The sequence below is a fragment of the Caretta caretta genome, chromosome 6, assembly GCF_965140235.1.
Source record: "Caretta caretta isolate rCarCar2 chromosome 6, rCarCar1.hap1, whole genome shotgun sequence".
NCBI classification, from domain to species: Eukaryota; Metazoa; Chordata; order Testudines; family Cheloniidae; genus Caretta; species Caretta caretta.
In genome coordinates this window covers 82,249,572-82,264,169 of record NC_134211.1, presented here as the reverse complement: position 1 = coordinate 82,264,169, position 14,598 = coordinate 82,249,572, and the positions used below count along the sequence as shown (strand labels likewise).

Genomic DNA, 14,598 nt, shown 5'->3' with positions numbered 1-14,598 from the left:
GTAGAGGGCGAGCCCAGGTCCCTCCCTCTCCACTACCCTTCTCTGGGTTACGAGTGGAACAGTAGATACCCTAGTTCAGGGGCAGAAATCTGTGCCCTGAATGCCCCCCACAAGAAAAGGAAGCGCGAGACTCATCATAATTGGGCCAGCAATTTGCCGCAGCCTCCATTTGGTGCTGGGAGTCCAGGGACGATGGTGGACATGAGATGGTTGCAACAACAGTATCAGGATCGGCTTGCCCCTAGAAGGTCCTGGGGGGCCTAGTGTAGGGAAGGAGCTCGAAGTTCCATGCTCCTTCCTGCTCAAGGACATCATAGCCAGCAGCTGTCCCACCGGAGTCAGGGGAACCAAGAGTGAAAGTAAGTCTCTGGCCACTGCAAAGACCTCCAGGGTTGATGGAACCACTAGACATAGTGCCTTATGGGTGTTGGCAGAGGGTCCCACAGTAGACTCACTCTGGGTGGAGTCAACAGTGCCACCATGGGCCTGGAGGAATGGCCCAATACAGCTCACACACTGCTGCTTTCCCCATGCTTGTCCTTCTTCTGCATTGGCGAGTGCCCTGTGTTGGTGCATTGCTTTTTGTGCTTCTTCCATGGCACTGGAGATGGTGAATGGTGCCGGGATGAGCACAGTGCTGGAGGAGTGCTTCGCACTGAGGCCGAAGGTGCAAAATCAGAGAGGGTTGGCTCTGAGGATGATCTGAGAGCAGCTTCCATTAGAACAGTCTTCAGCCTTATTTCTCTATCTTTTTTGTGTGAGGTCTAAAGTCCCAACAAATCTGGCACTTACCGTCACATGAATTACTCCCAAGTACTTCAAGCAGCTGGAGTGCAGGTCGCTCACAGGTATAGATCTGCCGCAGGAGACGCAAGGTTTGAAGCCCAGGGACTGGGCATGCCCAGGCCCTGGTGTAAAGAGAGTCCCTCAGTGATAGGGACTACCTGTTTACATTAATTTACACTAATGCTAACTACAGTATCTATGTCTTGCATGGTGACAGGTTTCAGAGTGGTAGCCATGTTAGTCTGTATCAGCAAAAACAACAAGGAGTCCCTGTGGTGTCTTAGACACTAACAAATTCATTTGGGCATAAGCTTTCGTGGGCTAGAACCCACTTCATCAGATTCATGGAATGGAAAACACAGGAGCAGTTATAAATACATGAAAAGTTGTGAGTTCCCTTACCAAGTGTGAGGTCAGTCTAACGAGACAATTCAATTAACAACAGAATACCAAGGGAGAAAAAATAACTTTTGAAGTGGTAATGAGAGTGGCTCATTTCAGACAGTTGACAAGAAGGTGTGAACAACAGTAGGGGAAAATTAGGTTTAGGTTTTGCAGTGACCCAACCACTCGCAGTCTTTATTCAGGCCTTATCTGATGGCATCCAGTTTGCAAATTAATTCCAGTTCTGCAGTTTCAGGTTGGAGTCTGTTTTTGAAGTTTTGTTGAAGAATTGTTCAAGTGGGTTCCAGCCCACAAAAGCTTATGCCCAAATAAATTAGTCTCTAAGGTGCCACAAGGACTCCTCGTTGTTTTTACAATATCTGTATACACTAAAACTATACTTAAAACAAACAATGAATCAGAGTCCACGGAGATGAAGCCTTGCCAAAGCAAGAAGGGTCATTCCAGCAACCGCCACAAGAGGTAAGAAGGAACTGAGAGGGTGCGTGGCCAGCAGCGCCCCTTATACCAGCGCATGAGCGCATGGCACCACGGGGTGCAAGAGCCAGCCCCACGAATACTACCAAGGGGAAAATCTCCGGCACATTCCTAATGTGGAATGGACATGAGCAAGCACTCTAAGTAGAACAATAGATAAATGAAGGAAGCAATTCTCTGTAACAGCTATCTTTAAGTAATGAGCAGATTGTCTCTTTTGCTGACCTCAAAATAGAAAACACCTTACAGACCCTTAATTTTATCAAGTACTCTGGTTTGCTTCACCTCCACCTCCCCACATACTTTATATAAAGATTCACTAATGACTCATAAAAAACTTTGACATTCTAAACAATGCTATCTAGGTCTTATTTTCTGTGGGTCATTTGTACATGTGCATGGAAAACCAGGTGCAGGCTTTTGGCAAATTGTCATGGCAGCCCTCGTTGCTGCGAAGTTTGTGCACCACTGATTTGGGGTGCTGAACATTATACACTATCTCACCTTTTCTGAGAAAAGCACAAATATATGTAAACCAACAAACCTATGTGCAGCGAAGACTTGTCTGTTGTGTTCCATTTTTATACTTCAGTTTGGATAAAAACCAATAAAAAGGCACCTCACGTCACTAAAGATGCTCCTGTTTTACTGCTCTAAAGAAAAGTAGCATCTTAGACACAAAGCAGTAAGTTAAGACAGCAAAACTTATCTGGGCTGACAATTTCTATATCAAGTTTCAGCACAAGACAATTCAAAACAGGCAAATCAAATTCTGGGAAAATAAAAAAAGTCAGGGTTTATTATGGAAATGCTGGCAGAGCTTTCATTATAATGAAACTTGGTGAGACTAGTATATTTTAGAACTGTATATAGCACAGTAAGTATGAGGACTAAGTAAAATGTAAAAATGTGTCTGTAGTTTAGAACATAAAGGGAGCTCTATGTAGTTCTATAAAATCTGACCGAAATAAAAGGTGATTTGCTTGGAAAAGAAACTCAGTGCTGTGGGGGAAGAATAGTCTGGAGATCTGCGTCCTGTTATTAGACGAACTCTGCCTCAATTTTACCATCTGTAAAATGGAGAAAATACATGGACGTTATGTGGCTGAAGTCAAGCTTACAAAACACTTTGAGATCCTCTAATGGAAGATGCTGCAGAGATGCAAACTATTATAATGAGAAGCAGAACTGAACAGAATGCAACATTAAGAAATCAGCACTTGGCAATATATACATACTTAAGATCAAAAATGGGAAAAAAGTTATATGTTTAAGTATGAAAAATATTAACTTAGTTACTTCTCTCTGTCCACCTTACCTCTTTCAGCACTGCCCCACTTGTCCCCTGAATTTTTCTGTCAACCTAGCCACTGCCATGCAGGAAATTGGACTACCTAGGTTGACAGAAAAACCTTTGTGACACTGGTAGACTAGGTGCCAGCTGATACCAAGGCCCCTAGGCCTCACTGAACACTCATAAATGCATAGCTGGAAGCTAGTCTGGCTCACCTGTGTGGCAGTATTATCGAAACAGATATTAGAGTTATAACAATGTGTTTAGCGTTTAGACTTTATGGAAGTCTTGTAGGATGCTGTATGTATCACACCTACCTATAATAACGTGTGATACAGATATAAGGTAATGTTTAAATGTTTGCTCTGTAACTATAAAAATGTTTGTTAAGACTGTAAATTCCCTCAGTTAGGGGAGAAACCTTACCAAGTGTGCAACATTAGTTCACTCCAAGAGGTGTTATCTCCAGCCCATGAGGAAGGACTACTGAATCCAAATGGGCCATTGTGGAACAAAGACTTGGTTGATTGCTCCCCCACACACCCATGAAAAGGTGATATGCAGGCACTCATTCCATCAGCTTGGATTCCTGACAAGAACCGCCTCCATCTTTTATGCCGTCTGGACATTGAGTGGCAAACATTCCTAAACATAAGCAAGAGATCCTCATGCTGCTTGGCACGGGTCAGCCTTAAAGGACATATAGAGCTGCTTATTACAGAAGCTTATATTAGCTTTTTAAATCTAAGACTGTAACTCATTTGTGTATGTATGTTTCCTGTTTTAACTTAGTAAATAGCTCTCTTATTTCTTTCTTAGTTAATAAATCTTTAGTTAGTTTATTACAGGATTGGCTACAGGTGTTGTCTTTAGGTTGAAATCTGAGTACAACTGACCCGGGGTAAGTGTCTGGTCCTTTGGGACTGGTAGTAAACTGAATATTGGTATGATTTTTGGAGTAAAGTGACCATCTATCACATAGCCCCTTTGGGCGTTCCAGTCTATCTTGCCACCCAGGCAAGCTGGTCTATCTGTGACTCCACTGTAAGACTTATGGTGTGTCTACACAGCAACTAGACATCTGCAGCTGGCCCATGCCAGCGGACTTGGGCTCACGGGTCTCAGACTGCAGGGTTATTTTACTGCTGTGTAGACTTCTGGGCTCAGGCTGGAAATCAGGCTCTAGGACCCTGCAAGGTGGGAGGGTCCTAGAGCTCAGGCTTCTGCCTGAGCCAGCAAGTCTGGCTGATTTAATTGGATTATTAATTTAATTTAAGGATGATTTAATTGGAGATTGGTCCTGCTTTTGAGCAGGGGATTGGACTACATGACCTCCTGAGGTCCCTTCCAACCCTGATATTCTATGATTCTAAGTTTGCACAGCAAGGAAGCAGCCCTATAGCCCGAGCCCCACAAACCCGAGTTGGTGGGCATGGGCCAGCTGCGGGTTTTTCTTTGCCATGTAGACATACCCTCATAGTGCTTTAGGAGTTCTCACTTGTTACTGGGTGGTGAAATCTAATTATAGAACAAACAGTTTGGGGTTTCTGCCCTGCTTTTTGACAGTCTGCCCTGAGGTTGGCACTCATGGTCGTGAGCCATTCCAAACAGCATGATACCCAGCAGCATAGCTGCAACACTGCAGCTGTACCGCTATAGCCCCCATAGCGTAGATATGGCTTTAGCTTGTTGCCCTTTGCTTTTTCTCCAGATTTACGCATTCCTTTATGCCCTACTTGAACTTCTCTTTTAAAATAATATAATTTGTAAGATTTGTTCTCCATGGGTGACTCATTTTTATTTATTTTAACCTTCATTTCTCCTTTCCCTGTCACCTTAATATTCTATGTTTGTCCCAATTTAGATTGTAAAATTTTCAGGGTAGAGACTGTATTTTTAATCTGTGAAAGAGACCATTAAGGGGTAGTAGTAGTAGTAGTAGTAAGAATCATTAGATGAGATAAATAATTTGCTTTATATGCTCTGGGACCCTACAATATAAAATGTACTATGGACTCCAGAGAATACATAAGAACGGCCATACTGGGTCAGACCAAGGGTCCATCTAACCCAGCATCATGCTTCTGACAGTGGTCAATGCCAGGTGCCCCACAAGGAATGAACAGAACAGGTAATCATCAAGTGATCCATACCATGTTATCCATTCCCAGCTTCTAGCAAACAGAGGCTCGGGACATCATCCCTGTCCATCCTGGATGATAGCCACTGAGGGACCTATCCTCCATGAACTTATCTAGTTCTTTTTTGAATCCTGTTATAGTCTTGGCCTTCACAACATCCTCTGGCAAGGAGTTCCATGGGTTGACTGTGTGTTGTGTGAAAAAATACTTCCTTTTGTTTGTTTTAAACCTGCTGCCTATTAATTTCAGTTGGTGACCTGTAGTTCGTGTGTTATGAGGAGTAAATAATACTTCCTTATTTACTTTCTCCACACCAGTCATGATTTTATAGATCTCTATCATATCCCCCCTTAGTTCTCTGTTTTCCAAGCTGAAAAGTCCCAGTCTTATTAATCTCTCCTCATATGGTAGCCATTCCAAACCCCTAACAATTTTTGTTGCCCCTTTTCTGAAACTTTTCCAATTCCAATATACCTTTTTTAAAATGAGGCTACTACATCTGTACACAATATTCAAGATGTGGGCATACCATGGATTTATATAGAGGCAATGTGATATTTTCTGTCTTATTATCTATCCCTTTCTTAATTATTCCCAACATTCTGTTAGCTTTTTTGACTGCCACTGCACACTGAGTGGATGTTTTCAGAGTCCTATACACAATGACTCCAAGATCTCTTCCTTGAGTGGTAACAGTCAATTTAGACCCCACCATTTTATATGTATAGAATGCTAAATTGCAGTTTGGCAGTGTTTTGGGAAAGCAGTTCACACCTTTTCATGTCCCTCTTGCCATCAAGTACAGTTCATATAATAAAACTGATATTTTCCTACCCTCTTATCTTTAACATAGTTAGAGGGAGTCTAGCAAGTCAGGCAGTCTTTCTGCTAGACTTCACACACCCATACAACTAATTTAAAATTCTGTACTTTTTGTGTGGCTCAACTTTAGCAACCTACTAAACACCTGACTGTCAGATATTATCTTTTTCACTACCTTTTTTTTTTTAAATAAAAACACACACATACACCCAAGCAGGCCATCTTATTTAAACACAACTATTTGCATCTCTTGCATTTAATATATATTAGAGATGAACCCAAACAACAGAAGTTGAGATTTGAATTTAAACTTATTTACAGTAACAGATTTCATTTGGCCCTTCTCCTCTTTTCATAATAATGGAATGAAAGGCCTTGGTAACATGGCGATTAGTAACTTTAATGTTGTACAAGTGTGATGGCACTGAAGAATTTTGAAGGGCCTATTATATATATTACTTTTACTGTCCTGGAAAAGGGTAAGAACGAATTTAGCATTTCACCTGACGCTATGACAACATTGAAAGCGTGGGATGCTTTAGTAACTAGAATCTGTGATTACTATGGTAAGTTATGACTAACCAAAAATATTGCATGACTACTGTTATGTTAATGGAATGCATTGTAACGGCAATATTTTGATCATCTCTCAACAAAACAATGACTGGTATTTCTTTAAAAACAGACTTGAAATAATATTATAACAACAGAATGTCAACATGAATAGTAATTTGATATGCAAAGCTCTGTTGCTAACTATACTGGAGTTTGCTTTGCTTTATTTTTCCCCCTACAATAAGAAACCATTGCTATTATAGCTATTACATTTCACAGTTATGTTGACATATGGTTACCTCTCAATATTTTTGTAAAGCACTGTTGCAGGGTTAGGTGCAGGTCGCATACGGCGAGAAGGAGGAAAAAAACTGAAAAGCAGCCAGTTAGGTCCCTCGTTCATTACCCTATCAAATGTCGTAGTACAGCTTAGTGGCCAGTGTCAATAAAGCAGTGCTTCCTCCCAGGGCAGCGGGGCCCAATGGCCAGAGTCAATAAGCGGCCCTTCCACCGGGACAGCGTGGCCTACTGGCTGGAGTCAATAGAGTAGCCCACCCCTGTGGGATTGTGTGGCCTATTGGAAGATCTGCGGGAAGGCTCCTTTCCTCAGGCGGCTCTTTCACCCCTGTAACGTGTGCTGTGTAGAAAGACTAAAGGACGGCAGTTGTGACTCTTGACTTGCCCTCTTATGAGATGGCACCCTGTAGAACTGGTCACCATAAGTGGTACAGGGGGTTCAAGCAGCTCACTTTGGTGGGATGTAAGAGAAAGGGGCAGGACCCCAATATTGTCCTTGCCAGAGTTAAGTGTATCCCCTGCTAAATGTTTCGTCATCAGAATGTACCCTGATTAAAGGAGATTGAAAAGGGGAACGCTGTTTAGACACACCTGAATCTGAGGAGGACTCATTTACTGTGTCAACTGGGGGCGGGAGGGGGAAGGGAAATGGTATTGGTACCAGTGGAAGAGCCAGTAGTGGGAGCCAAAAGGGATCCTGTAATTGTGTAGGTACCGGAAGCTGTTGATAAGAAGCTATTGGATGGTGTCGAGTTTATACTGTCCAGAAATGTGTCTGTGAACCCTCAAAGCATTTATTAGGGACTGGAGGCCGTGACAGTACCAGACAGCAAGACATCATTCAAGTTGGTAGCAGAGGGTAAGTAGGCTCCAGCAGAAGAGAGAGTAGCAGTGGGGAGTGTCTCTTGGTACCCCACAGTAACAGTGACTCAGGCTCTTCCGGGAGCTGAAAGGGCACACGGCTCAAAAGACTGGAGAGTACCAGGGACTCTGGATAGGAAACACTGGGAGTCAGAATATCTAGTGGTACCAGAGACAGTACTGAAGTACAACTGGTAAGTCCTTCGTGTGTGATTGCAGCAGGCTACAACAACAATTTAGGCCAAGCTCTGGAGTCCTTGCAGACACAGAATCTGGTGCCAATATAAGCATCACTTTATATAGTTTACCAGATGATTTCTCAGTAAGTGGCATGGTCTTCTTAGCCAGTACTGTGGTCTCAGTACTGGAGAGGACAGGTGCCTCAGCAGCACCCGTAATGAAGCGAGGTCTCCTGAGACCCAGATCAAGGGAATGACTTTTCCTTTCCCTTATTCCATTCTGGGGAAGGGGCCTTCTCTTCTTTGCTTATCGTAGCAGTAGAGATGATAATTGGAGCTCTCCGAGGATCTGATGTACAGAGGCCTGACTTGGATCCCATGAGTCTCAGCAAGTACTCCATTAACAGAAGTCTGAGCCTGTCCTACCCTGAATTTCTTAGATTTGCTCTTAAAACCTGAGCTGACCTTACATTTGGAGGGGATGGGAAACTCCTTGGGAAGCGAAGTGAATGTCCACCAATGCGGGGAAAGATCTACGGGCAGGTCTGGCAGGTTTTGAAGCTTAGGATCATGGGCATAACCTGCACTTGAGGCAACGATTCAAATGTTGAATTTGAGCATAAAAAAAAAAAAAGGGCAGAAACTCTCCTTTTCAAAAGCAGAAATTGTGCTAAACCAAAAGTAAAGAAAGAAAGAAAAAATTCTAAGAAAATACAGAAATTTTAGCAAGAGGTGTAGCAAGCCACGGGCTAGCTAGACGATACCATAATGCTCTGTCTCAAGCTGCAGGCAGTTGATAAAGAACTGGAGTGGTGGCGGGTCCATTTCTCCCTATATGCCCTCATACCAGAGTATGAGCTCTCCGAGGCCCATGAAGGAGAATGTTTAAACAACTTTAGGGATGGACCTTTTGAAGTCAGGGTCTGGGGTGGCTGAACTGTGGAGTCCCAAGTCCCAAGGACAGGCTCAGAGAAGAGGTCTGCACCTGGGAGTGTGCCTTACAGACACAGAGCTCAAACTAGAAACTAGAAACTGCCCAGACCCAGTTGGCTTGGAAGCACAAGGAATTAGATCCACTTGCAACATACAGGTGACATTACAGAGGGATAGTAGGCCAGGTTGTAACACAGATCACATTGTTCTTGGTTCTGTTACATACTATGTATGAGACGAGACCCTTGGACAACCTATCTGTGTGTCCCTCATTTACAATGGGTTTAACACTAGTTTCCCTACCTCAAAGGGTTATTGTGAGGCTTGATGTTTGCAAAGAATTTTGGAATGTGAGAGTGTAAGATGCTATACACAGTAAGTGCTAAGTATTATTAACACAATTTACTTTACAAAAAAAAGAATTGTATATCCGTGAACCATAGAGGTTCCAAAAAAATGGGAGAGACAGACAAAAGGTGGTTAAGTACCATCAATACAGTTGTCCAGATCCATCATCACATAATGAATTTGCACCCTAAACCTTTTGATTCCTCACTGGAATTTCTGAAGCACTGAACAGATGCTGTGGATCAAGTTTATTTGTATATTAAAAAAAAGAAATAAGAGCTTGTTAAATGTACTTAATGGTGCAAAGCTATACACCGGAATGCATAAGTAAGTTTTGTACTCAAACTGATAAAGAACATTAAACAGTATTACCTATTTTTAATGGGAAAACCTATGAACTTTTTCTATTTGATGCCATAAAATGCATTAGCAGTCTCAGAGCCGGCTGACTTAATTATCTCAGAAACTTTACTTAATATTTTATCTCCTTGTCTGAATGTCTGGGAGCTCCTTAAATTCAATATATTATACTATAAACCTTGATTAAGAGAGTAATTTGGATTGTTTATCTGTAGGTGAAGGGGGAGAATGAGCTATTTCTTGAGGACGTGCTTTAAACTACTAAGAGATTAGTGTGAATACAAACAACTAGAAGAATTTTGATCTCCTGCAAAGGATCAAACCTCAGACTAAAAAATAATCCTGTTGAACAACAGTTAATGGCTGGAACTGATCCGTGACAGATTAAGAGAATTCAAGTCCTAGAGGGAGAGATTTAAGAACCCCTAAATATCACTATATAATTTCCAATGTATAATGGAACACTACCATATTTAATAATAATATGGAATGTCCGGTTCCTCTGTAATTTAGGTGCCCCGACCACAGCTCTATCAGCCCTACAATTAAACCGATCTCAAGACTGACTGGTAATCATGTGACTAGGAAATTTCATAACCTCTTAAAGGTATTAAAATAGCACGTGTCAAGGTGGCTAATTTATTAGTAATTTACTAAAAACTACGTGTTCACTGGAATCTACTGATGCTTCCTGTGATCTATAAGTTTCTTTTTTCCTGGAGAGGAAGTCAACAATTTCTTTTTATGGAGGATTAATGGAGACTAGTCCACACACGCACACACAAGAAAATTCTTGCCAAAAAACAAAAACCACTAGCAGTTTAAACCTGCCTCATTCAAAAGCAAAATTCCATTCTCAGGAAAATCAGTAATGCCCCCATAGTCAAGGAACTATGTTTCATTCCTAATGAAGGATCTGCTGGAGTGCAACTGCTTCTTTAGTTGCTAGGTAACAACCAACTCATTATATACCATTATCAGCACCCTGGAAAAGGAAACTGGCATCTGCTTCCCATTTGGCGACACCAATGATTGAAATAATAGCAATGGTCTGCCTGCCAAAAATCCTTGGCCTCCCAGAGACTGGTTTGTGAATACAGCAGGTGCTGATTTCAGCATCATCTCTGAAGTTTTAGGTTCTGTAGCTTTTGTGATCTTAACCAACACAGCATGCCAAGGAGATGGAGTTGCCTGTCCCAGCCATTGGCACATTATTAATGCAGAAAAATATCCTCCCCCTAAATTATGGCTTATCTGATTGGTGGGATGTTAACCACAAAGACCTATTGTGAAGCCTGTACCAGAAACAGGGGAAATCAACAGCACTAGGATGGGAACAGGCTGGAAATGAAGTGATTTGGAAGAACTTGCTGAGGTCAAGCAGAACTCTTGCAGTCGCTTAGCTGTATTTTTTTAAATCACTGAAATAGATGTCAACAGTGAGCAATGTGGGCCACTATGCAAAAGCCTAAACATGTAGCCTTAATGCATTTCTTTTAGTTCATTAGTACATCACAGTTCCATTCATACTGAGAAGGGAAAATATGTCTGCCAACAAACAAAAAAGCCACCCATCTTCCGAATGTCAAAACCAGAAAATGAATACATTAACTAACTAATGATAAATTTGCATTACACAGAGACAATGTCTAACGATTTTCATATAGTATACACATGAGCACCCTATCTGGGTGGTAGGTAAATAAACAAACGTGTGAAGAAAGTAGGTCCTAAAGACATGCATGGTTCCTTGTATTCATATTCAAATATCTACATCTGATTTAGTCAAATCTGAAAACACCACCATTTTAAAAAATAGTGTAAAACCCACAAAAAGTATCAGAAAAGATATAAACATTGGAGTTGAATACTTTAAGCATGCGTGGCCCCTACCACAGCTTTGTCTGAGGAGCATACTGAAATGCAACAAGTTTTACCTTTCCTCTTTCCTAATGCTTAGGTTCAATTCTCTAACCCTCAATACGGTTGAAAGCCCACCATAGTTAAGTGGAAGATACCTGTTTTAAATTCAATACATAAACTGAATGTATAGGAACCAAAATGAATGGAATACCCAGAGATTTTAATTCTTAACAGAAATAAAGTCTCAGCTCTGAACATCCATTCAAGAAAATTATGAGCAGTGACACTGAAAACGCTGATATCATGAGGCTACTCACAAGCTTAAAGTTAGGCATATGTTTAAGTATCTGACTGAAGCAGGGTCATTCTGAACTCTGCTCCTACACTGGACTATTTTCACAAGTGTCCATTTCCACACTAATGGTATGCTTATTTTATTTATGCACATTCCTTGTCATTGGTGTATTAATCCTGCAACTTTCAACTGGACATAAAGGAATAGATTTTCTAACAGTTAAGCATGACTCCCACCAAGTTTCAAGGGGAGTTAAGTGTCATTTGAGTCTTTGAAATTTCCCCTGAAGTGACTGATATTAAGAAGAAAGTTAATTACTATAAAGCATATTTTCCCTTTTGCAGTACCCAAAAGCCAGTGCAAAACACTAAGTCATGGAAAACGCACATTTGAAACATTGTGAATGTGCAACACACATTCAAACATTGCACACAAAGGGCATTTCTTTCAACAATTGCTCAGCTTGGAGTTCAGCCTTCAGAGGCGCTTTTTTCCGTCAAGCAAAAAAAACATTTTAGGTAACACCTTACCTGCCTCAACAATTTCTCTATAGCTGACATTACCATGAGTCCTCTCCACACAACTGGTGCAGTCTCTTCTACCAAGAAACCCATCGACATACTGAAACAGTAAAGCAAAAATTTATCTTTCAAACAGGATACAAAATAAAATTATCTGAAATACATCTGTAAAGTAGCTTGATTTAAAATAAAACATATGCTCACCATGCAATGCCATAGTTCTTAAGGGGTCTCATTAAGTTTTCTAAAATAGAAACAAAATTATTCGATTTTTTAAAAAACTAAGCAATTACTTTAGATTCATAAATACATACTTCCTCATCTAGTCTTACTGAGGTAGTTTTTCACCCAAATCAGCAGTAGGAGCTGCCTCAGCTCCTCCAGTATTCTCTCTATCTAGCCACATTTTCAAAGTAGCTATCTGCATGATGGTGAGTTCTCAGTCCCATCCCTTTCTTAGAATCTGAGGCCAGGTTTAAGCTACAAAAACTTTCATCAGTATAACAGCATCGCTCAAAGGTGTGAAAAATTCACACTTCTGAGCGACGTACTTATACCTACCTAACCCCAGGCATAGACAGCGCTATACTGACCGGATAGCTTGTCCCATTGACATAGCTACCACCTCTTGTGGACATGGATTAACTCTCCCAACAGCTTGGTAGCATCTTCACTAAAGCACTACAGAAGCACAGCTTTTTAAGTGTAGATCTGCCCTCAATCTCTACTAGCTCAGGCTTCAGCCGTCAGATATATCTCTATTAGAGGGCATCAATACCAACTCAACCACGCCTTCTGCGACATCCTATGCAAAAAGAGATCAAGCTTTCTCAAGTGGTCTGCCCAGGATACCATGTGATCAATCATCGATACCTTACGTATTTCCTTTGTTAGCCTTCTACCAAAACCTGTAGGACTTGTTAATCACAAGCTGTATATGGTGAGTACAGGAGGTCTACCTTATAATGAATAGTTATGATATGAATATAGCCGATGAATGCAACACCCTGGTGTGACCCAGAGGCCCCTTGCCAAAGATTCCTCCCTCTTTGCAAAAAACTCTCATCTCAGATGACGAGAACACCAAACATATCTTACAGAGTATTTATCCACAAGGGATAACATGTAAGGTATCTACAGAAAGCTCATAACTTGTGAAGACTCAATCATTCTGATATGTGCATAAAAGTAATATTGATGGAACAATGTAACTACATTGAAACTATGCTTTACAGACTTGGATGTAAAAGTTAGTCACGGTGGAATAATACATGATGGCTAATTGGAGCAGGAGGAAGTTGTCGCTCCTCCCTGGTTAGTCAGGTATGTAATGCGAGTCTCAAGTGTCTAGCCTTGCTCCATCCCAAAACTAGCACTGGTAAACCATCAGAGACAACTGCAAACAATCAAAACTTCTTGGAAGTAAAAAGGAACATTATTACACACAGGATCTCTCTGTCTATGAAGACACACAAAGGACTGTTTCAGTGTAATACAGAGTGAGGAGAGGAAACACCTTGTGGAAAAGGGGTGGTTTTTATGGAAGTTTGGATCCTGCTTCAGGTGAAGCCAGCCAGTTCTGCAACAGATTAAACTTTGGGAATGAAAACCTACTTTATTAGAAGGAAAAGGTAATTATTAATAAATGTAGGCCCTACCTCCCATTTTATGATTTTATTTTATACTGTAATCATTTGTTTCTACCACTCTCTATTCTTTCTTAAATAAACTTTATCTTGTTTTATTACAACTGCTGTGTGTTATTCAGGAGCAGTGGTTTAAGGTAAAACTGGGATACACTGCTTCTTTGGGAGCAGAGAATCTGGGATTTCTGTGAATATTAGCGTCAGGGGCTGGACATCACAGGGGAATGCTTCAAAGGTAATTCAGGTACAAGGGTGCATCTCTTGTTAATCTGTAAGGCAAAGACAGGGCTGCCATTGCTCAGAGAAGAGTGCGCGAGTGGCTAACACGCTGGTGGAGTTAGAAAGCTAACACCCAACCAATATGTGCAAGGCTACCTCTCACTAGAGGCAGGGGGGTAACAAGATAGAATCATAGAATATCAGGGTTGGAAGGGACCTCAGGAGGTCACCTAGTCCAACCTCCTGCTCAAAGCAGGACCAATCCCCAATTTTTGCCCCAGATCCCTAAATGGCCCCCTCAAGGATTGAACTCACAACCCTGGGTTTAGCAGGCCAATGCTCAAACCACTGAGCTGTCCCTCCCCATACTCCTGTGTACCCTGAGAACCATCACATGTAGCAAATCTCTTTTGAGGAAGCATAGCATGTAGCTGAGATAGATAGACTTTTGCCATCACAGGAGTTTGATTTTGTGGAAAAATAGTTAAACAAGTGACTGGAAAGCACATATATGCTCCTGATGGCAATCCCTGCTACTACTATCTTGAAAAGACTATTTCACAATGTTAATCTTCCCAGCCTTTGCATTTCAACTT

At 41.4% G+C, this 14,598-nt stretch overlaps 1 protein-coding gene across 3 annotated transcripts in view; it reads right to left on the bottom strand.

Annotated features, from left to right (window-relative positions):
- Positions 1 to 14,598, bottom strand: part of NUBPL (NUBP iron-sulfur cluster assembly factor, mitochondrial) — a 156,420-nt gene that overhangs the window by 88,161 nt on the left and 53,661 nt on the right. For all 3 annotated transcript variants that reach the window (XM_048854229.2, XM_048854230.2, XM_048854231.2), the window contains 2 exons: positions 12,342 to 12,381; positions 12,147 to 12,237 (listed from right to left, as the gene is read on the bottom strand). In XM_048854229.2, the coding sequence (XP_048710186.1) occupies positions 12,147 to 12,237; positions 12,342 to 12,381 (131 nt within the window). The remainder of the gene's footprint in view (positions 1 to 12,146; positions 12,238 to 12,341; positions 12,382 to 14,598) is intronic.